Consider the following 23,799-nt stretch of genomic DNA (forward strand, 5'->3'; position numbering starts at 1 on the left):
ATAGTCTCCAGGTAATCATCACATAAAACATCCATGTTCTGCACAGCTTTATTACATGCAGGTACTGGGGAATGCACAGAACAGTTTTCAGGCTAAAATAATGTAGTTTGCTGCATGTTTGAGCTGTTACACACTCTGCATTGCCTCCTCTCAACCTGAAACTCCTACTGGGTCTAGACATTTAGAGCAAGGGTAGTTTAAATCTACCGAGACTGTTGCCCATGTACTTCCAGATGCCATCAAATAAAGCATCTGGGCAGCTATACCACACACGCGCTGCGCGGTGTTTACATAGCACATCACAAATTACAAAACTGGTAAGCTCTAGGCCATGGCCTGTGAGGAGAAAGTCTGCAAAGGGCACAGCAGCATCCTCCTTCTTTGGAAAAGACACAACATTTATGAGCTGCCTAGTCAGTGTGTTACAATTATGTCAGTTCCCCATCTTTTGGCTAAGAAGTACAAACCAGATTAGCAGCTCCAAAAGAATGTGGTCTGGGGGCAAATTAGCTTGAACTTGGCTCCCCAGCCCATATACCTGCCTGTATGCTAGAACCCTGATTCTTTTTTTTTTTTTTTTTTTTCCAACTCCTGCCAATGATGTAAGAGAGCTGCCTGCTTGAAGAACAGGCAGCCAGATTAAGCTGCAGATCTGCTCACTTCTTTCCCTCTTGGACTATTGCTTTCACTCTGATAATGTTTTACTCCGATTTTCTTATTTAAATTGATTCATCACTGTTAAGAAAAAAAAAGCTGCTGAAGCTAGCCAAGGGCTTGTATCTATCACAGTATCTTTTGATCCTTGTCTACAGTCCTTAAAATACCAAGAGGATAGAAAGTTCTAAGCTGTCACCTTCTGATCACCAAGTCAAGCAGGCAAAGGTATACTGAATAATAAACGAGTTATGAAGAAGTGAAACAACATTTAAATAGATCATTATCTGGGTATCCAAACTGATAACGAGAACAATACCACCACTTCAAGTAGGAATCCACCTAAACTTTCTGAGCTTCTCTCAGCAATTCCTCTCCCTTGCCAATCTTCTATCTTTTCTAGCTTCTTCCTAATATTTGCCCAAGACTTAGCCACAAACTGAGTCTTTAATAATGCCTGCCCCACAGGGGTGGCAGGATCTATTCCTGAGTACAACTGTTATTAATATTCTGCCCTTGGGGAACTGACTCTCTTAATTCCTTGAATTATGATAATTCTTAAATTTGCCATGTGGGTTTGGTGGCCTGGGTCTTGATTATTCCAGTTGGGTTTTACCAACAGCCACTTCTGATCTGCTGTGGGACCCACTTGATGTTGCTGGTCCCAAAGTCTTATACCTGCCCTCCTGATCATATCTCGTTCCTCCATAGTAAATAGAATTCCTAGGATAGATTGTAATTTATCCCAGGTATATAAATCTGGGCCAAGAAACTGGTCCACCTGTTTGGCTACGCCAAGCGGGTCCTCTAATAAGTTCCCCATTTCTTTTTTAAAAATCTCTCACATCTCCAGTGTTGAGGGGAACAGTGACATACCCCGCTCCCGGTTCCCCTTGTGCCCCCACTCCTGGCACAAGCATTTCTCTAAGGGGGTATAATCTCCCTTCCTTAACTTTGCTTCGGGTAACCCGCTGAGGGGGTCCGGGAGATTCGGGGTCAGAATCATTGGTTACAAGTATGAGCGGGTTAGAAGGGGGGGGGGGGGGGGGTGGTGCTCAGCACAGAGCCCCCTCGAGACAGTTTACTGCAGCCTGTCTCTGAGCAGAAGCCTAAACGCTAATTTGGGGCCGCTCGGTGCCCCCTGCTCCAGCCCCAACCCCCACCCCGGGGCAGCTGGGTGCTCGGGATGGGCCCTCCCGGCTGGGGAGTGGGCAGCTCTGCCCCCCCCCTCCCCCACGCTGGGCCAGGCTCCGCGACACTGCTCCAGGGCTCGGCTTGGGCACGCTGCTCGGGTTGGGCCGGTGGCGCCGCGGGAACAAGCCCTGTCCCAGCTGGAGCCAGCAGCGGGAGGAGTTCAGCTGCCCCCTGCCATGGATCCAGAGGGCTTGCTTTCCCTCTGTCCCATCTTCCAGAGTGCCACTCACTCGCACTCTGGGATTATCAACCTCCTAGTGGGATATCCGGCAATTCTTCCTTGCCCCCACCCATGGATCCAGAGGGCTTGCTTTCCCTCTGTCCCATCTTCCAGAGTGCCTTCTTTCACACACACACACGCTCCCCTTATTCATGACTCGCTCCCTCACAGGCTACGAGAACTGCACTACTAAAGGGTTCGCACTCGGGTGATCTCTTCGAGACCTCTCACTCATTCGCACTCTGGGATTACCAACCCCAACCGAACAGATAACTGCACAAACGCAAATACTTACTCCTCCCCGGAGTCTTCGATCGGTCTTCGTGCACAAAATTTAAGGGGTTCTGCAGATTCTTTTGCTCACTCCCGAGTTCGAATTAAAAGGGGTTCGGATATCCAGCGTTTTGGCCACGAGATCCTCAGACTGGGGCTATCCGAAGATAGGGCGCCTCCCCTATCTGGGGTTTCGCACCAAAAGATCTGGATCCGAGTCACGGCACCAAATTTGTTATAGATTAAAAGTAATTTAGTGGGAAATAACCACTTCTCAATTTTTAGTGATCAATAATAAATTTATTAGCAAGCGGCGAGTGAGCAAAACAACACTGGGTGTGCCGGGAGTCTCTGCTCTACCAGGACACACACCTGACCCGGCAGAACCGAGTCCCTTTATAGTGTAGGCTTCATCCATATTCATGATGGGCGTACCCTGAGGGGTCTGCAAAGGTGTAAACAAGTTTCTCGGGCTTTTCGCAGGTTTCGGCGGGCTTGTCTCAGGTTTCCGTCACAGAAGGGGGGATGACTCAGCACAGGGGTTTTTGTAGTGGCTTGAAGATGGGGGCCATTTTAGCTCCCTTCTAACAACTGATTTTAACAATAGAAACTATATACATATATCTTATTTCTTATTTACATAAGAGAATTACAAAACTGTTCGGCCACAACATCCTGACTACAACTTCTTTTTCCCCTTGAGATTTGAATAACAAATACCATATATGTTTTATTACAGTGTGTGTCGTTGGTGAAAGGATTCACCCGCACACCCGGCCGTCAATAAAGAAGTGTCTGCTTATCTACAGCAAATTGGTGTTGATAAGTTTTATTCCGAGTTTTTCGGTAACACCACCACCCAGCAAGAAAGCGCATGCGTAATTAGGACGCAGATATTGTAATTAGTTCCAGGAAATCTAATGCATATGCAACTCATTTCTCAAAAAAGTTATGAATATGTATGATTTCACTGTGTATTAGCTGTTGCTTATAGATCTTGGGCACACTCACTTTTTGCGAAGCTATTCACGTGTGCGCCCTGTACTGCAATAAAGAATGCCTGCTTTCTAAAACTCCAAAACGAGTCTTAGAGAGTTCCTCTGCTGGCTTTTACGGTAACAGGGCCGGGCGGCCATTTCATTGCTGTTTCTATCACACCCGAGGCTACGGACCCCAGACTAGGCCGCCGTTGCCAGGGTGACCGTCCAGTGGCACCCCCGCCCTCCCCACCGCGCCGAGTCCCGCCCCCTGCCACCCCGCCCCCGGCTAATCGGAGGGGTAGTGGCAGCGGAGCGAGGTTCCTTTTGTTCAGCCATTTCAGGGGTTGGAGCGGGTTCGGGTACAGAGCTGTGGAGGGAGAGGACGGGTTGCTTCCTTGTTATTCCTCTGCCGCCAGGTTCTGGGATGGTGTGGGTAGGTGTTCGGATTGCGAGGGGCGGACTGAGACGTCACATCTCTGGTATCCGGTGCCTGCGGGCGGGGCGGGGCAGGGCCGGGCCGGGTCGGGTCGGGCCGGCAGCCGCGGGTCTGGCTGCCGTTAGGGGTTTTCGCGCTACCGTTGTGAGGGGAGCTGTGCGGGTCCCTCTGTGGGCTATCCTTTCCCCTTCCCCTCCTGTTGTCGCCGTGGGCTCTGCCATCTCGTGCCGGTGGATGGATGGGTGGGTGCGCCTAGGGGCGGGGTGGTCGCGGCATGAGGGGCGTCTAGGGCCTGAGGGGTCGAAGTCTGAGGACCCGGCACCCACCCCAGCCCCGTCGGCTCCTCCCGGTGCTACAGCTAGTGCCGTCTCTGCAGCCGGGCCGCAAACTCTGCCATTGCAGCGAGCCGGAAAGTGGAAGTCGCCTTGGGAATATAAGAAAGTGGCCATATTTCCTGCCTTTTTTTTGGGCTGTGTAGGGTCCCTGCTGTCCAGGTCTGTCTGGGTAGGTTTTCTTTAATTACTTTTTTTCCGAAGAAATATTTCAGATGCGTGAAATCCCATGTTTGTCTTGTACTTTTGTTTGTTTGGTTGGGGAGGTTGTTAATTTAGGCGCTCAATGGAAATAGCTGATGAAACTTGTAAAGTCTTTGTGGGGTGACTGTACAAAGGGCCCAAACACTTTTTGGGTTGGTATAAATGGCTTGCTCAGTCTTTGAGCTCTTTATCTCCTTGCTCTGAAGGTAACAATTCCTCTCCCTTGAATTTATGCTCAGGACCCTAGAGATCCTCTTACTGTGAGGCTTGTTCTGGTATGCGCTCTGGCCACCACAGGTTCATAACTTGTTTGCTTGCCTTCTTGCATGTTTAAGCAGTCCTTAATGTGGTATTTCAATACTTCACAGATATTGTTCAGTCCTTACAACACTCATTGAACAAAAAGTTAACTTGTGTCCCTTCAGTATGTGAGTAATTAAGCAGAAAAAATAATCACATGCCCAAGATCATACCAAGAGCCTTTGGTAGAATTGGAAACTGAGCTTATATTTCTAATCCAGAGTCTCAGCTATATTTAAAAATGACAGTATATGGTTTGTTTTTGAAAGTCCTTGCTTTGTATCTACTGCGTGAACTGTAGTTATTTTTGAGTTATATGTGGGAGGATGGAGGAAAGCTGGCCACAATTGGGAGGAATAGTTTCTATACAATCAGAATTACTTTAGAATGCATTTCTTCAAAATATCTAGCTAGCTTATACTCAAAGCAGTATAATACAAAGGGATAACTATGATCCTGCAAAAACAGGGATAAAAAGCAGTTTGCTCTGTCTTAAAGGAGGAAGGTTCTGGTTAGAGTTAATATTGACTAAGGACCATGTTTACCATTGGATATAGGCAGTGACACAGACTTCAGTGACTTTTGAAATTGATATAGATGTAAGCACAACTGCTAAATTGAGCTAAGCATGCCTTGTGGCAGGAACGTGAAAATAACATTAATGACGGTTTATGAATGTAGGCTTTTACTGGATTATCTGACATACATTTTTTTCCTAGTATATTTACTTAGATTCCAGTTTAGAAGTGCTTGTATACGGATATTCAAGAGAACAGATATATGTGCTTAATTTTAGGTTCATCATGTAAATTGGAGCAACCCCAGGGACTGAGCTACCTTATAATCAGGTGATAGGTATGCACAGAGCTGTCCAGCAGACTGGCAGAGCTGGAGTAGAGTTTTAATTCCACCAAGTTTCCTTCTTACTCCTGCCTCGGCCACACTAAGATGCTATAGCTACAAAGGAGGGTGGCAGAAGGCCAAGTATAATCCTCCTTCATCAAAGCTGATATTCAGAACCTGTACAGTTTAAAGATCAGGGCTGAAATCAATACTGAGTTTTTTTTGAGATGTTTCATTGATGGAGATCTCCTTTTGTAGACTCAGTGTTGTCACTGCATATAAAAATTTGAACCACAGGTTTGTGAAACTTACACACTGATCAGTGCCTTATTGTCAATGGAGTCATGCCAGTGATATGCAACAAGGGGAGGATTTTTCTTTGCTTTGTTTTTGAAAGGGCTGGGACTGTTTTTTTCCATTATTTTCATGTCTTAGTTATGTTGCAAATTTGATTAGTTTTGACCACAGAAGTTAATTTTACTTAGTTCCAGATTCTATGAACATTTAAATACATAAAACAGTAGTATGATTTGATCACCTATTCCATTTCTTTAAACTGTTTTATAGCATTGGTTTGGATAGCTTGGATAGGTTTTCTATATCTTTTCATAGATTTCATATCTATATGATAGTTAAAAATACATATATATGAAAATATGCAGAAACTATAGGGGCCCAAGATCAGGGCTGCAATTCATACTGAAATTTTATTTTTAAAATATTTCAGTGGTAGATATATACTTGTATAGACCCAGTGTTGTTGGGTTTATGTGTGTGATCTATCATATACAGGATAAATCAGTGTACATAATGATCCATTTATGCATGTACATACGGATGCCATGGAATGTGGCATCTCTTAATGATATAGAAATAAACTTTCAAACATCACTTTTAGCCTCCTGGTTTTCCAAACCAGATTTCAGAGTGTAATTTAAACAATTTTAAAAAATTACTGTTAATTTCCTGTGTACTGAATGCTTTTGAAATTTTGAGTTTGTAGAGAGATTATATATATATTTTTAATGAGTCAAATCTGAGATAAGGCCTAAAGTCAAACAAAATTCACGTGTAAAGAAAACTTATGGTTTTTAAGCCTTGAGTATAGAATATAAAAGTTTCTGTGAAATTATTCCCCTATTAAATAATTTAATTTTATATAGCATTTTCTACAAGCCATTGTGAAAACCCTTAAATATGCAAAATATGCTGCTTATGAAGAACCTGCCATTAAGGGCATTGATTTAAATAATTAATCAATGCTAAATATAAAAGCAGAGGGAAGGGCAAGACAAAATGGTTTTGGCAGAGACTAGAAAATAGATAGTAGGTGAGTAGGTACAAAGATGCAAGAAAATTGTTACTCTTATCAGAACCCAAAAAGGAAATACTTGCAGAAATGATGGTGAGGTAGCACAGACATGGGGTTTTCAAACCTAGTTAGTGGGTATATGATAATTATTGGTAACTTCTGGCATCAGGGTCACATGCTTTTTGGACCACACAAAACCAGAGCCTCATCTATGGCTCTTCTCCTCCCAGCTTTCCTACTGCATGTTCCTGTCTTCCAAGCTAGGATTGCAGTCCAGTGCTCACACTCACCTTCCCCATCCATTCATGCACCTGCAGAAGTTTACTCTAATTTTGTGCTTCAGCCACATCCTCTCCCCTGCACACATCAAATCATGAATCTTCTCTTCCAGCAAGTACAAAGCAGAACCTCAGCTGTGCATGCCATCACCCTAATCCTGGTTTTTCTACTTCAATATGTCTTGGTCCTCTTCCTGCATCCTGAACTAGAAGTGCAGGTGTGCCTGGGGGCAGCTAGAGCTGTTCATTATTGTTGGATGCAGGTGGTGGCTGCAGTAGTTCCTAACTGTGTTTACAGAGGCTGCACAGGACCTAGTAGGCAATTACTCTGCTGCCTGTGCAAGAGCAGTGAGAGCCAGGAGCTGTGGCTCAGTTGAGCATTGAGTACATCGCAAAAGCAGGCATGAGCGGTATGTGCACTACAGTTTGTCCACCTCTTATAGAGAAAGAAGGTAAGTCAGTAGAAGACAAGTGTGGAGAGACAAGAGTCTAATTCTCATCAGAGAATAAAAAGCACAGGTCTGCTTTTTAAGCCAAATAAGCTAAATCAACACAAAAGTCCAAATAGATGCCTGTATTTTAGTCTGTTTTACATCAGTTGAGCTTGAGTCCATTCCTTAAAAAAAAAACAAACATAAGCCAGCCTTAAATTTAAATAAATTGTTTCACACAGGACTTTGCAAATTGATGTATAGGCAAGTTTAAGCTAAATTGGTGTAACTTGTGCAGTTAAGTCCTGAGCTACGTGTTTGGAAATCAGGAAGGACTTCACTGCACTCTATTAGGTGTAATGTAGTTGGCATAAGAGGTGAAAGCTTCAGTTGTTGAATCAGGTCCATAAATAGTTAAAAACAAACAAGATCAGGTTTGAATGGACCTTTTGAACAAATGGGAACCAATTGCATTAACAAGAACACTAGAATCATGTAATTACATTCTTCACTGGTGTGAGAAACTAGTAAGCACTAAGCTGAAAACACTGGAGTCTAAAGTGGAGATGCTTTTGGAGCCACATGGAAAAGGAATTGAAGTAGACAGACTGATGAGAGGAAATGATAGGTTTTTAAAAAATAAAAAGAAGTCTATGGTTGTTTCATGTTTCTCTCTAACACAGAAGTGTATGCACTAGTGCAAGTATGTGTGTGTTTGCGTATCACATCTTCAGATATCTGCTTATCTTAAAAACTTTTAACCTTTGATATGTAAAAATCCAGTTGGTCATTTGGTCACATTACCAAACATCTTCAGACAGCCTCCCTTCCAAAATTTTCCTCTCTGTGGAAGACTTTCTATAGTCTTTCTCTGTTTCTTGACTAAAAACTGGGTAATACACTGTAATTTTACACAATGTTTTCCTTCTGGAGAATACCCTATGTCACAGATGAAAGTATTGACATGGTAATATTTAGTAAGAAATCTAGGTTTATTAATAACTAACAGCAATTTATTATTATAAAATAATTCAGAAATACTAAAAGAAAAGCAACTTATTCACAGATTCTAAAATGACAAGATTCACACTAACTTACTTAACAGTACCTTTATATATACATGCACATAATAAAACAGACAAACATACAGAAACAAAGATGTTTGGATTCAGTAGAATGAACACAGAACGGACATACACACACAGAAACAAGGGTACGTACCCACACACACACACAGAGTAAAGAGAAGCTAGCTCAAAGAAAATTTCCCTCTCGAGTTTAGAGCAAATGCTCACAATGCCTTGGCATTCCTCAACGGGCGATAATTGAGACTCGAGCGGGGAACTTCGCCCTGGCCTTCCGTCTGGAGCAGACGACACCTTAAGGGTTTGGTACCTGAGAGGCATCCCAGCTCAGGGGAGGTGCTCGTCACAGGCCCGCTGCAATCCAGGAGAACTCAAAGGGTCTCCCTGGTGGTCACCATTTATAGGGTCCAAGATAATTGACTTTTGTCAGATACCTTCTGGTGCCTTCCAGCAGTTACACAAGAATTTGATTAATGTGCGACTCTGTTATTGTTCCCATTTGACCACATCCCAGGCACAGGTGTGCCAGGCCCTTAGGAGTTGATGGGCCATTTTAACCATTTCCAAGCAATTGGGAGGGGCAGGAGCCAGGCTCGTTAACATTGTCAGTCCTTATCTCCACAGACTGGTGTATAGCTCAGGGGATGTGGGTGGAATTGCACCTAGCACCAAGCAGCCCAACAAAGAGAGGGGGTGGGGTGGGTAAGAATTGCACCACCACAATCCACCCCGTGACTAAAGTCAATTTATCTTGTCCATAGAGTGGCAGTGTGGTTGCCTCTTGCCTCTATGCCTATAAACAGAGGATGCCATTATCCAATTACAGTTGAAGGAAATTTTGTGTTTGATTAGCTTCAAAAAAAAAAAAAAATATTTTGGGATGGTGTACACACGGGGATACTTCTGCAACTGAGTAATCTGTTTAACCATCCTCCAAACCTTAATATACAATACAATTATGGGCAGTAAACATATTAAAATTAGAATTAAGAAAATCATGACCGGGTGGAACATGGAATTAAACAGCCCTGGAAGTAAACAGTCCTGTTGCGGTGGGTGACCATCCAGATAAGCTTTCCCACCACTGATGTTCTCCATCCCTTTTGACTCTTGTTAACACTTGATGTATTTCTTCTATATCATGTTGGACCGTGATAAGAGTCTTCTGTCCAGTTTTCTGTGCTTGTTGCAGGAGGTCGATTAAGTCAGGATGTTGGAGGAGTTGTATGGACAGTACCATCTATTAATAAGGAATCACATTGTGTTCGCATGCAAACACATCCTTTTCCAACATATATGACTACGGTTTCAGGGGTTTTGTTTGGATGGATCTCAAAGTGACAAATGTTTTGTTCAGTATCAAGACAAATGTCTTGAGCTTCAAGAGTATTTCCTTCACAAATGAAGCCTCGTTGTTCTCGCACAGTACATGCATTTACATCAATTGTTTGCCATTTCCCCTCCTTCTGGTGGGCCCATACTTGTAGGAGTCTGGGCCGCGCTGGGAGAAAGTTAGTGCAGACAGATGAATGCAAGGACGAAGACAAGGCCAGCAAAATAAGGCTGGCAAAAACACACAAGATAGCAGATAAGTGAGAAACACCTGTGGTCAGCAAAAGCACACAAGTCTGAGCAAAACAGGGTATGAGACAAGGGAGTTTTGGCAAGTTTTGGGCTTTACATGCTAATTGCAATTAACCAATGCAAATGCTTGTAGAGGCGCGTGAACAGCGCGTGTAGATGACCTGTAGCCTATTAGAAGATAGATGAGTGCGTGTATGGAACTTAGTAGAGTATAAATGTAACCAGAAAAGGAATAGAAGAGGACAATAATATATAATAAAAAGATGGACGACCTGATCATCACATTGGTGTTGCGTCGTTTCTGTTCCCTCACGGAGAAATAAGGACCCCGGCTAATGGTGACCCCGACACATACTTTATGTTCTGAGGGACAGAGTATGTTTCCATTGTGATTTAGTCCTAATGCAAGGATTGGGTATATGTTGTACACTGAAGCATTGCATATAGTGAGGACAAATGCAATAATCCTATCACCTTCTGTGTAGTGAGTAAAGTTGACCAATTAGACCTGCCTTTTCTTGTAGTGTTTTGATTCTTCCAGTGTATCTCAGTAATGCAAGATCCCAAGGATTTGATGTGTGAGCCATTGTAAGTGTCTTTACTCTCATGAGCAGAAAAAGAAAGAAGAAGAGGCGTATAGACACCGTTGTTGTAGCAATTGAGATATGATGGTGAGGAGAGAAAGGGTAGGCACAACGCTGTGAAGAGTCTCATATTGAAGATGAGGGTTGTTCCCACAGTGCTACTGGTGGACTTGCTGGGTATGGTGTCTGTGATAGACAGTAAACTGTTTGTTCATCAAATTCCATTGAAGATACTGGGAGCTCGTGACATGTTATTCCATAAACTATGTAGGCCTAAGCTTAATCTTAACTATTACATTGTGTAACGACTAACTGACTGCAAGTGCTTATCTAAGTTGAAATGCTGAAGCAAGGACTCCTACTAGGCAAAAGACTGAAAAGAGGGACAAAGGGAAGAAGGACAAAGGGGAGAAAGACAAAGGGGAGAAGAAGAAGAAAAAAAAGGGGGTAGTGTCTGTATTCTGTAAGATATAAACAAAAGCTTTGTGAACCACTCTCAGGAAAGCAGGAAATACGAGGAGCTGGTGACGTGAGGAAGACCCGGATGGAGCGACCCCCTAACTGCAAAGTGCGCAGACGCAGGGTACACCTCTCAGAGAGACCCGATACCGGAAGGCGGAGGATATAAAAAAGACGGACCCTCGGGAAGTGAGTGCGCGCCGTTGGTGGAGCAAGGACTCCCCGGCCGCCCAGCGCTGTTTTGCTTATTGCTGCTTGCTAAAATAAATAAGGGAAATTTAATTTGTCCTAACTTGCATCATTTTGGCAAAGATAGTCTATAACAGTGTCTGCTTCCACGGTGTCGTTGGTGGAGTCGGTTATTTCTGAAAAGGAAAGAAAAGAGAATGGTCTCGGGGGTGGGGGGGAAGCTGAACAGGTTACCCCTTAGGATGCTGGATAAATCCATCTAGTACTGATTTTATGTTTTATTCCATTATTATCAATAGCATCCCATGCTAGAAATCCTCTTGGCTTGACCAGGGTTACTGGTATTGCTCCTACAGATGGTATTTTTGCCATCACAGGCTGTCCTGCTTTCATTGAGGACCAGGTGAGCTCATTGTTGAGGGTTTTTCCTGAAGAAGGTGTTAAGAAGGCTCGAGTAATTGGACTTCCATAGGGATCACACTGATTATTTAACTGCTGTAAAATTTCAGAAAGACATCTGTCCCATTGTCCTTCATGTGGTTTAAGATATTTTTTCAGCAGTCCATTGGCTCGTTCAACTATACCATTAGATTGTGGGTAATAAGGTGTGTGAAATACCCACTTTATTTCTTTTTGCTTTGCCCATTCCTGTACTTCTTTACTAGTAAAGTGTGAGCCATTGTCACTCTGGATAGAATCAGGGACAGGTAAAATTGAGAACCATGAGGAAAGGCCTCGGATAGTATTCTGTGCATTAGCCTTTTGGCACTTGGTAGCTGTAAGGAGTCCAGATATTATCTCTACACCTGTTAAAATATATTTGTACCCAGCAGAGGATTTTAAAGGACCAATGTAATCAATTTGCCAAGTAGACCACAAAGTTTTCCCCTCTTTAATGTGTAAAGGTGATGCTTTGGCAGGATGGTCCATCTGCAATTTTAATTTACACTGGGGGCACTCAGGATGGTTTCACATGTTTTCCTACTGAGGGGCCATCCCTGGCTTCGAGCTGAAAAGTAAAGTGCTTCTCGACCCGTGTGGCCTAATTTTTGATGTAACCATTCTCCCAATCGATACCATGTGGGGTTTGAGGAATCTTCAATGTCTATTTTCCTAATTTTTGTCAATTCATCCACCCTTTGGTTCCAATTTGTAGCTGGTTTATTGTCATTAGCATGAGCTTTTACCCATCCTATTTGGAATGGTGTTTTTCTGGCCATGGTTAATAGTAATTGCCAGTCTTCAGTTCTCCAGATTGGTGATTTATTTATCTCCCAGTTTAGGGCTTCCCATTGACAAAGCCACTGTGTGGCACCTGCCCAGACAGCATAAGAGTCTACATAAATGGCTTTTGCTTCATTTTGTGCTGCCAAAACAACTGCTCTTAACTCTCCTACTTGAGCACTGCCTTCACCCTCTTCAATAACTTGTTTGCCTGTTTTGATTTCTAATGCAACAGCTCTATATTGCCATTTACCATCCACTCTTTTTGCCGAGGCATCAGAAAACCAGACACCCTCGGTTGGTGAATCTTCAGTGAAGGGAGGTGCATCTAAAATTGGTGAAGGTTTGAATGGTTGTTGTAATGCCAGGGGGTCAGTATTAACAGGCATTTGCAATTTAGAAACTTTTGTGTGTCCTTCAGTTAATTGCATTTCATCTGCCACACCCACTAGATAGGCATACCATTTCCTAATTGTAGGGTTTTGTGCAATTCCCTCTGGGGGAGCAGTCCCTTTTAGGATTGTGTCTAATAAATTGAAGGGACCTCTGGTCTGAACAGCTTGTTCTTGACGTATTTTCTCAACTTGTTTAACTGCACGGACTAGAGACAAAAGACCCTTTTCCCACTCTGAATATCTTTGTTTGGTCTCTTTAAATGCAGTTGAGCTAAACAGTAAAGGTCTCTTTGGCCCATTAGGGCCGATTTGAAATAAGTTACAATAAGTACCATGTTCTGCAAAACCCCATTCTGCTATAATAGGGTCACGAGGATGAACAGGTCCTAGGGATTGATAGGTTTTTAATTCCAGTATTAGAGTTTTAATGGCTTCTTCATGTTCTGAATCCCATCTCCACGATTTTCCTTTTCGTAAAAGTGAATACAGTGGGCGGGCAATGATGGAGAATCCAGGTACATGTTTTCTCCAATATCCTAAAGTGCCCATTAGCTGTTGTAATTCTTTTCTAGATTGGGGCATTTCTGATTGTTCTATTTTATTTAGAGTATCTGGTGGGATTGCTGCACTTCCAGCAATCCACCAAGTGCCCAGGAATTTCACTTCTTTACTTGGTCCCTGACATTTTTCAGGTGGAATTTCAATTTTTGCCTCATGCAATGTTTGCCAAACTGTTGCTGCCACTTCTCCCACCTTGTTAGGAGAGGGTCCTCCAATTAGAATATCATCTATATACTGATATAGTTTTACCTCTGCAGGGAGTGAAACTGTCTGTAAAAGTTCAGCAAGCGCAGCATGAGCAATTGTGGGTGAGTGTTTATATCCCTGTGGGAGTCTGTTAAAGGTATATTGGATACCCTCCCATGTAAACGCGAATTTTTCTTTATCTTTTTCCCTTAAAGGGACCATGAAAAACATGTCTTTTACATCTAGCAATGCCATCCAAGGATGTACGGCGGCGTTAAAGCTGCAATGTTGGGGACTGCCGCTGTCAATGGGGCTGTATTGGCATTTAAACGCCGATAATCGACTGTTAAACGCCACCTCCCGTCTGGTTTACGGACTGGCCAGACAGGAGAATTGTATGGGGAGTGAGTTCGGGAAATAGTCTGTCGTTTTTCTAAGTTTGCAATTACTTTAGAAATTCCAGTTCGTGCTGTAGCAGAAATTGGATACTGTGGGACATTAGCAATTTTTGATTCGGGAAGTGCTGGAGCTGCACGGAGTACATGCACTGTGGCAGTTTGTTGATTTTTATTATGGCTGGGGTTGGCAATTGAACCAAAAGACCACAGACTGCTGTCTGGCAAACGCCAGGTCCGGCCATTCAATGCGTCAAAACCCAGGATATTTTCATAATGCTCCTTGATCGCAAAGCGAAGAGATGTTACATGTTTTTCGCCAGGGAGCTGTAAATTAACTTTTGCTGTCTGGCACACAGTGCTAGTTCCTGTAACTTCGGTAATTTTAACCTTTCGCCGGCCAGGTCGTATGCCTAGCTTAGCGGCATCTCGCTGTGTAATTATTGAAATTTGTGCACCAGTATCAATTAAAAATTTTATTAATTGTTGTTGAGGACCAACTGGAATTAAAATGTAACGGCCGTTCTCATTTATCCACTGATAAGCTTTTACTTGCCGGACCAGCAGGCCCAATTGCCGTCCAGACCTTAACAGTTTTTTGATCTTATGTTTTGCAACTGATCCTCTTGAGGGAGGAAAGGCTTATCTTATTTTTTTTCTGGGAGCTGGCGATGGGGGGAGTTGGAGCATTTGAAGCGATACCTTTTTGAAATGCCTGAATCAGACTCAGAATGACGCCGGTAGGCTGTCTCTGAATCGCGGCTCTAGGAATTCCTAGTGACAATGCTTGCTTCCATAGTTCATTTCTCCACTCCCGACCCCTAGATTGTCGGTCAGAGGGTTTTTGTTCCTGAGAATTATTTTGATGCGACTGTTTAATTTGCCTAACAGTGCGACCTATATTTTTTGTTTCATTGGGGATTTCATTCCATCCCATTTCTCAGGCATGATTTATAGTTTCAGGCACTAAAGTTGCCCAAGTGGGTAATACTCTCGGTTCTAATTCTTCTTCCCCACTATTTCCAATAGTTTGTGTTAGATTTACCAATTTGTTATAATTTAAGTCTTTCTGGATCTCATCCCATTTTGCAATGAGAAAAGGTTTGAGCATGGCAGGGGCTCCTTTTATCAGTACTTTAAGTATAGCAGGAGCTACAGTTGCCAAAAGAGGAACATCAGTAGGTTTACGTTGATGCACGGCTTGAATACAGGCAGCTTTTGTAAAAGCTGCGGAGAGGTCATTTAGAGATTTGATAGGTATTAACAGAGGTTCTCCTCTCTCTAAGGCATCAATGCCACCAGCCCAATATGCCACTCTGCTTGTTAGTGAGTGGGGGTCATTCGGGGGGTTGGGACCAGCATCCAAAAAGACACCAGGGCCCCAATAACCACTGGCTTCATCACCATCTAGTAAAATTCTATCTCCCCCGTTTAGAGACACTCTCCATAGGTATTCAGTTTCAGTTTCTCCAGGTTTACAGCCATAACGATCTTGTAAATGGGCTATTTGAGTTGGATCAAAAGGGGTTGTTTTGCTGATGCGACTTCTCACACCACCCCCAGGTCCTGTTGTTTCTTCTGTTTTAATAATTGGTCTGACTGCAAGAGGGGGAGACTCAGGAGGCTGCAAATAATTATTTTCGTCTGAGTCGTCATTATGTGTATCACTCCAAAAGTTACCATCCCAGTCTTCAGGGGACACAATTCATTTTCTGATTTGAACAATGTCAGGGGGGTTCGGAGACTGCATTAGCATCATTTCAACGCGTTCCCCCAGTTTTTGTTGTTTCAATTGGGATTCCTTAAGTTGCTGTTGCAGCTGCTCGATTTTAATTGAGAACAGCAGATTGGTGGATTTGTGCCCTGTAATCTCATCTTGTAAATTTTGTATTTTACAATTAACTTTCTCTCGTTCATGACAGGCAGCTTCCAGGCACACTCCCAACATTTTACAAATCATACCTTTATTTTTTCCAAATTTAGTTGCACCTCTAGCAATAGTTAACTGTTTTTCTACCTCTTCCCAGTTGTGCCAATTATTATAAGCCCAATCCTCTGGGAAGGTGGGATTTGGTTGGATACCGTGTTTTTGTAAGTATTCGGTGATTTTGCTTGTCATCCTGCCGACTATGCCAATTTGTCACAGATGAAAGTATTGACACGGTAATGATTTAGTAAAAAAATCTAGGTTTATTAATAACTAACAGCAATTTTTTATTATAAAATAATTCAGAAATACTAAAAGAAAGAAAAGCGACTTATTCAGATTCTAAAATGACAAGATTCACACTAACTTACTTAACAGTACCTTTATATACACATGCATGCACATAACAAAATGGACAAACATACAGAAACAAAGGTGTTTGGATTCAGTAGAATGAACACAGAACAGACATACACACACAGAAACAAGGGTACGTACCCACACACACACACACACACACAGAGTAAAGAGAAGCTAGCTCAAAGAAAATTTCCCTCTCGAGTTTAGAGCAAATACTCCCAATGCCTTGGCATTCCTCAACGGGCGATAATTGAGACTCGAGCGGGGGACTTCGCCCTGGCCTTCCGTCTGGAGCAGACGACACCTTAAGGGTTTGGTACCTGAGAGGCGTCCCAGCTCAGGGGAGGTGCTCGTCACAGGCCCGCTGCAATCCAGGAGAGCTTAAAGGGTCTCCCTGGTGGTCACCATTTATAGGGTCCAAGATAATTGACTTTTGTCAGATACCTTCTGGTGCCTTCCAGCAGTTACACAAGAATTTGATTAATGTGCGACTCTGTTATTGTTCCCATTTGACCACATCCCAGGCACAGGTGTGCCAGGCCCTTAGGAGTTGATGGGCCATTTTAACCATTTCCGAGCAATCGGGAGGGGCAGGAGCCAGGCTCGTTAACATTGTCAGTCCTTATCTCCACAGACTGGTGTATAGCTCGGGGGATGTGGGTGGAATCGCACCAAGCAGCCCAACAAAGAGGGGGTGGGGTGGGTAAGAATTGCACCACCACACCCTATTATAGTTGTTCTCTGAGCCAATGAGTACTTCTAATATTTTACAATTTATGATGATAATATATCTTTGAGTTTAGCAAGGAAGCATATTTTAGGTTAGGCACTATCCATTCTAGTGAGTCTCTTAACTTTTCGGTGATTGCACAGAATCAAAATAGCAAACAAAAATTAAATAAAGCACAATTGGCAGTATTTTCCCAACTTCCTTCATTTGGAGTATACATTTCAAGGTGTGCTTTGTTTTGTTTGCTACTTACATTTGCAATTCTTTAAAATGTGGATTGGAAAAGATCATACTGATAAGGGAATTTTATGAGACTGAGGTGAATCTTGCATGTAACAACTACAGAGTTCAGCGTCTCATTAATAGTTGTACAATGTGTTTGAAAGATGAGATGGGTTTCTTTTAGATAAGAAAAAATTAATATAATATATGAAGCTGCATGCTTTAATATTTTTCCCTTTTCAGAATATGGACTTTTATATCTGTGCATGAGATTGAGATTATTGCCATTGCTTTGTTTCTTTTATGCTAGGTAACAGGGCTAATGGAGCATAGTGAGGCTTTGATAACCTCAGCTCCACTGGAGTAGAACTTTCCTTGTTCTTAAATAAACAAAATATGATAGCAGAGGCTGCCTTTTAAGGATCTTCTTGTAGGTCTTGCTCTGGATAAACGTATTTCAGGATGTTTCTAAATTCAGAAGTAATGCAGATTTAATTGGACATAAGGATGATTTCAAACTTTACCACACTTATTTCTTAAAGCTTTGGAGAAAGAGTATACCCCTGAAAACAAATAACTATCCTAAATTATCTGAGGTCATACAAGGTGAGCTTATACTATGATAGAAACTTTAAAAGTTGGCCTGTGAGTTGTTAGTAACCTGAGTTGCTATTTTCACAAATAACATGATACTTAGATTTTTACATTAGAGCCAAATATTTCTACATGTAGGGAAAACAATGATAGAAAATAAAATTTATATATTTGGCAGCAATAAGAATTTATTTATATTTTTCATCCAGTTTTCTTGATGCTCTTGTTTTATCAAAGGTAATAGCAGAAAACATAATGAAGTGTTAGAATTGAGTGATTTGGTGATAAAGTGATAAATAAGGAGGTGAGGTGTTAATTTCAGAAGTTACCCAGTACAGAAGAATTTAATATCTGTGATAAAACATTACATCTGTTGGAAAAAATTCTAGAAAAGATGCTGTAGTATGTGCTTTTGAGCTCTGGAACATCTGCTCCACTGTTGACCTCCATGGGCTGCAGGGGTGACAACCTGCATCACCAGTGTTGATTATTATCTCAGCTTTGGCCAGCAGCGGGTCCATCTTCAAGCTGGCTGGTACTGGCTCTCTCTGACATGGGGACAGCTTCTGGCATCTTCTCACAGAAGTCACTCCTCCAGCCCCCTCCACCCCCCCAACCTTGTCATATACACCCAATCCATTTTATTAATTTCTAAAGCTATTTCTTTATTCCTGCTGAGTTAATGTTGAAGCACTTGGCTAATACTGTGTTTTTATATTAAACAGTAATAAATTCAACTTGTATTTATCCCATCTTAAATTACTGGTGGTTAGAGGAGGCAAAAATATTTTTTTGAACAGTTCTGGAGGGGGGTTGTGTATCTATACTTCCACTTACACTTTGCACTCTTTTAATTCTCTTCTTTATCTGATGCTTACAAGACAAGAAATGTCTGTAGTCATTCTTTAGCTCTCTTGCTAAGATCAAGGAGGTTCTATTTGCTTACTTAAGAGTTTTGCTTACTTCATTAAGCTGGTTAGGGCATCATTCCTTTAGTTTATTGTTGTGGTTTAAACCTGGTCAGCAGCCAAACACCATACAGCTGCTCACTCACCCTCCCCTGCCCCAGGGCTGGGGGAGACAATTGGAGAGGTAAAGGTAGGGAGACTTCTAGGTTGAGATAAAAACAGTTTAATAATTGAAATAAAATATAACAACAGTGATAGAAAGTACAAACAGGTAATGCACAATGTGCTTGCTCGCCACCCACTGACCGATACCCAGCCCGTTCCTGGCTATCGATCCTGAAGAAAACCAAGATCCTGAAACCGCAATCCCGGAAGTGAGAACCCCCTCCTTCCCAGACAACCTTCCTTTATACACTGAGCATGATGTTACATGATATGGAATATTTCATTGGCCAATTTGGGTCCGGTGCTCTGGCTGTGCTCCCTCCAGGTTCTTGTACACCTGCACACAGGCAGGACATGGGGAGTTGGAGTCCTTGATTCCTTAGCAACAACTGAAAACATCAGTGTATTATCAACATTCTTCTCGCACCAAATCCCATACTGAATCCAAAGCACAGCACTATTCTAGCTACGAAGAAGAAAAATTAACTATCCCAGCCAAAACCAGGACTTTTATGTATATGATTGGAGTATTTAATTCCCCTCACTAATGATCACATGCACAGCTTTATCTCTTTTGGAGAGAACTCCATTTCAGTTCAGTAATTATTTGCTTACTCTTCCACAAGGATGGAAGTTCAGAATGTTTATCTGAGATTAGAGAAGGCCAAACAACTGTTCAGGCTCATAGGGCAAAAGATTGAATTCCAGTCTCTTGTCTGATGCTTTTGAAGTCTTCTTCCATTTGTGTGCCTACCAATTCATATATGACTCCAGTTACTCCCTGTGCAGGACACATACTAGCTCATTGGAGTCACACAGGGACTAATATAAACCCAAATACTGTCACTTCCTTGAGGCAACAGCATCTTAAGGATATGTCAGTGAGGTAAGGAAATTCATCAGCCCTCCAGGGAACAATGTGCCAGCCTTCTATTAAAATGACCAGTGATGTTGGTTTAGCCTACAATATTGGTGTCAGTATTGCAAGTATCACCAAACCACCAATGTTACAATCAATGACAGATCTGACAGTGGTGGTAGTATCACTTACAGTTGCATGTGTTAATGCATATTGTGTGTGAATGTTTTAATACATATTGAATATTCAGAAAAAAAACAAGGGGGAGGGAAGTAGGTGAGTGTGTGATTCTGAGTTCTGTACATCCTGAATGCAAGATATTTTGTCAAGAAGCAAAAATAAAACAAAAACCTGACTAATCAGATCTTTGTGCCCCCAATAACTTTTTTGCCTTGACCCCTATACTGAATTCCTAATAATGCTGGATAAGTTTTGACCAGAAGAGACTTCTCAGTTTTTGGAGACTGTCGGAGTCACCATTAGCCGGGGTCCTTATTTCTCCGTGCGGGAACAGAAACGACGCAACACCAATGTGATGATCAGGTCGTCCATCTTTTTATTATATATTATTGTCCTCTTCTATTCCTTTTCTGGTTACATTTATACTCTACTAAGTTCCATACACGCACTCATCTATCTTCTAATAGGCTACAGGTCATCTACACGCGCTGTTCACGCGCCTCTACAAGCATTTGCATTGGTTAATTGCAATTAGCACGTAAAGCCCAAAACTTGCCAAAACTCCCTTATCTCATACCCTGTTTTGCTCAGACTTGTGTGCTTTTGCTGACCACAGGTGTTTCTCACTTAGCTGCTATCTTGTGTGTTTTTGCCAGCCTTATTTTGCTGGCCTTGTCTTCGTCCTTGCATTCTTCTGTCTGCACTAACTTCCCTCCAGTGCGGCCCAGACTCCTACAGGAGACATTCTTTGTACTCATTCCTTTACCGTTGGTGCTAGTACATACTCTGAAAAGACACTGGTCTGATTTAAACTTTGTAAAATAACAAATTTTAGTAATTTAAATCAGAAAGCTAAAGTGCTTAATTTTGTGTATTTGGGTTTAATCTTGCTTTATACTTGTAGCTTTTCCTCAATAAACTGTTCTTATCTTATTTATGCATCAGAACATACTTGCAAATAAACATACCATTTGTCTTGTATTTGTTACTTCTTTCTACTAGCAAAAGGACCTCTCTACCTTTACATTTCTGTTTAGTATTTTATTAGATTCTGAATTTTTACATTATGTTAAAAATACCAAAGATGTTTCTACTGGATAATTTCTATTTGTGATTGTTAAGGTGATGTTTTATAAAAAAGCATTGAAACTATTTTTGTTAAACTGTCTTATGGTGGATATGTGATTTATACATATTTTGCATTAAAATTGATTGGTTTATTAAAGTATGTAATAATTACAGTTAGAGAACTGGTGATGTATTTTGGTTCATCGTGGTGCAAATTGTTCAAAGTTAGCTTAAAACCAGAGATAGCCACTTAGATCATCAATTTTTTTTAATAACTGTGAATAACTTAATTTAAAGGAAGGAATTTTTAATTTTTTTTTAACTAATCCCTTTTAGTTGAGGAAGATGACTACATAACTGAACAAAAGTAATTTCAGGGACCACATCTCTTTTCTCAGACTTCTATTATTCTCATCCATGAATGTGGCTTTTTTTCAGCCATAACTGCATTTTTAAATTATTTCTGCTACTTTTCTCAGGTATTCTCAGAAGTCTCAGTTCCAATTTATTAATGAGGAACAGGTTCAAAAGCTGTGTATAATTTTGTTTTTATCTCTGCCTTGGGAGGGCCTGAATCATCAGTTACAGAATTCTAAATTTATCCAAAATCTTGTGGACACCAGCTGCTTTGCCTCCTACAGCTAAAAGAAAGAATCATGGAATCACTTAGGTTGGAAAAGACCCTTAAGATCATAGAGTACAACTGTTAACCTAACACTGCCAAATCCACCACTAAACCATGTCCCTAAGTGCCACATCTACACATGTTTTAAATACCTCCAGGGATGGTGACTCAACCACTGCCCTGGGCAGCCTGTTCCAATGCTTGATAACCCTTTCAGTGAAGAAATTTTTCCTAATATCCAATCTAAACCTCCCCTGGTGCAACTTGAGGCCATTTCCTCTCATCCTATCACTTGTTACTTGGGAAAAGAGACCAACACCCACCTCCTACAACCTCCTTTCCTGTAGTTGTAGAGAGTGATAAGGTCTCACCTGAGCCTCCTTTTCTCCAGGCTAAACAGTCCCAGTTCCCTCAACTGCTCCTCATAAGGCTTGTGCTCTAGGCCCTTCACCAGCTTCGTTGCTCTTCTTTGGATGTGCTCCAGCACTTCAATGTCTTTCTTGTAGTGAGGGGCCCAAAACAGTGTTTGAGGTGTGGCCTCACCAGTGCTGAGGACAGGGGGACAATCACTTCCCTAGTCCTGCTGGCCCCGCTATTTCTGATACAAGCCAGGATGCTATTGGCATTCTTGGCCACCTGGGCACACTGCTGGCTCATACTCAGCTGGCTGTCGACCAACCCCCCCAGGTCCTTTTCTGCCAGATGTTGAATCTCATACAACTGGCCTTGGGCATCAATCTAGCCTGTCCAGATCCCTCTGTAGAGCCTTCAAGGAGGCTACCCTCAAGGAGATCAACACTCCTGCTGAACTTGGTGTCATCTTCAAACTTACTGAGGGTGCACTTTATCCCCTCGTCCAGATCATTGATAAAGATATTAAATAGACTTGGCCCCAATACTGAGTCATGGGGAACAAATAGTGAGTTGAATACAGTTCATGTGCACCTGACACTAATCTTGGTATGCTTGAAAGACTTTTAAGCTGGCAAAAAACACACACTGAATTACAGTGACTCAGGAATGACTCCTGCCTTTGAATATCCACTTACCTGCTTGGAACAGATTTGGTCTGTTAAAATGAGTGGGGCTTGTAACCTAGGGCAGTGCATTCTACTTTGACCTCCCAATCCATAGTTATCCTTTATTTTCTATGTCTTCCAAAATCCCATTCATGTTAGGCATTTAAAGAGGTTCATATGTAGGAGTTCTAAGTAGTCCAGAATTTGGAGAAAGAAGCTTATGTACTGGGGGGGAGTGAAAGGAAGGTTTTACTATTTGAATTCAGCTGATAGATCTGATACTTTCTGTCACAAATTCAGGAGGTGATGATTTTCTCAAACAGCCCTCTATTCAGTTTCAGAATGTTTTACGACTGTCAGCATTAAGAATATGTACTACCATTTTAATAACTAATATGTGTGATTACAGTGGGGCAAAGCATTAGCAACACAAGAACTTTCTGTTTGGTATCTCTATCTGTGGAAATGAAATAGCAGCATATTTAAAGAAATGATGCATCCAAATGTATCCTTGTCTAGAAGATTAGTTGATCAAAGGCATTTTAAATCAAGAGATCTTTGCAAGTTTGCATTATGCCTACCGCTTATTCACTCAGCTGGACTTTTTAATGAATTGTAAGAGCAGCGTTTCATCCTATCAAAATAGAATTCAAAGCATTCCTGATGATTTCCAAATTGGTGAAAGCTTAACAGGTTTCTGTCTCTGCAGCTGACTATATCATGTATCTAATTGAACCCAACAACTGCAATAGACTTGGTTTTCAGTTCTGGCTTGTATGTAAGCCTGTGCTATGTGCTGATGTTTATAAACCTAATTTGCATTGTCTTAATTATTCTACAAAACATCAAATGTTTATGCATTGTGTGGCCCATCATCCATTTTATCTGCAATGGTGTGGTGGTTTTGCACCTTCGTATGTATGGAAACTATTTGGTCTGTGTCAAGATTGGAGGCAGTTTGGGCTGCAGTGATTGTGCACTGGTGGAGTTCGCAGTCCTGATACGGGTCTGGCAAAGAGTAAA

General features: G+C 41.9%; 1 protein-coding gene across 4 annotated transcripts in view; it reads left to right on the top strand.

Annotated features, from left to right (window-relative positions):
- Positions 1–3,660: 3,660 nt before the first annotated feature.
- LOC141917786 (transportin-1-like) overlaps positions 3,661–23,799 on the top strand; it is a 112,275-nt gene continuing 92,136 nt past the window's right edge. For 2 of the 4 annotated variants that reach the window (XR_012621453.1, XM_074811304.1), the window contains exon 1: positions 3,663–3,754. Coding sequence is in view for 3 of the 4 variants with exons in the window: in XM_074811304.1 (XP_074667405.1) it covers positions 3,746–3,754 (9 nt within the window). In the remaining variant the exon portion in view is untranslated. Of the gene's footprint in view, positions 3,755–23,799 lie in introns of all 4 variants that reach the window. The other 2 variants (XM_074811300.1, XM_074811303.1) reach the window with 2 other exon arrangements.

Source organism: Strix aluco, chromosome W (assembly GCF_031877795.1).
Source record: "Strix aluco isolate bStrAlu1 chromosome W, bStrAlu1.hap1, whole genome shotgun sequence".
Taxonomy (NCBI): Eukaryota; Metazoa; Chordata; class Aves; order Strigiformes; family Strigidae; genus Strix; species Strix aluco.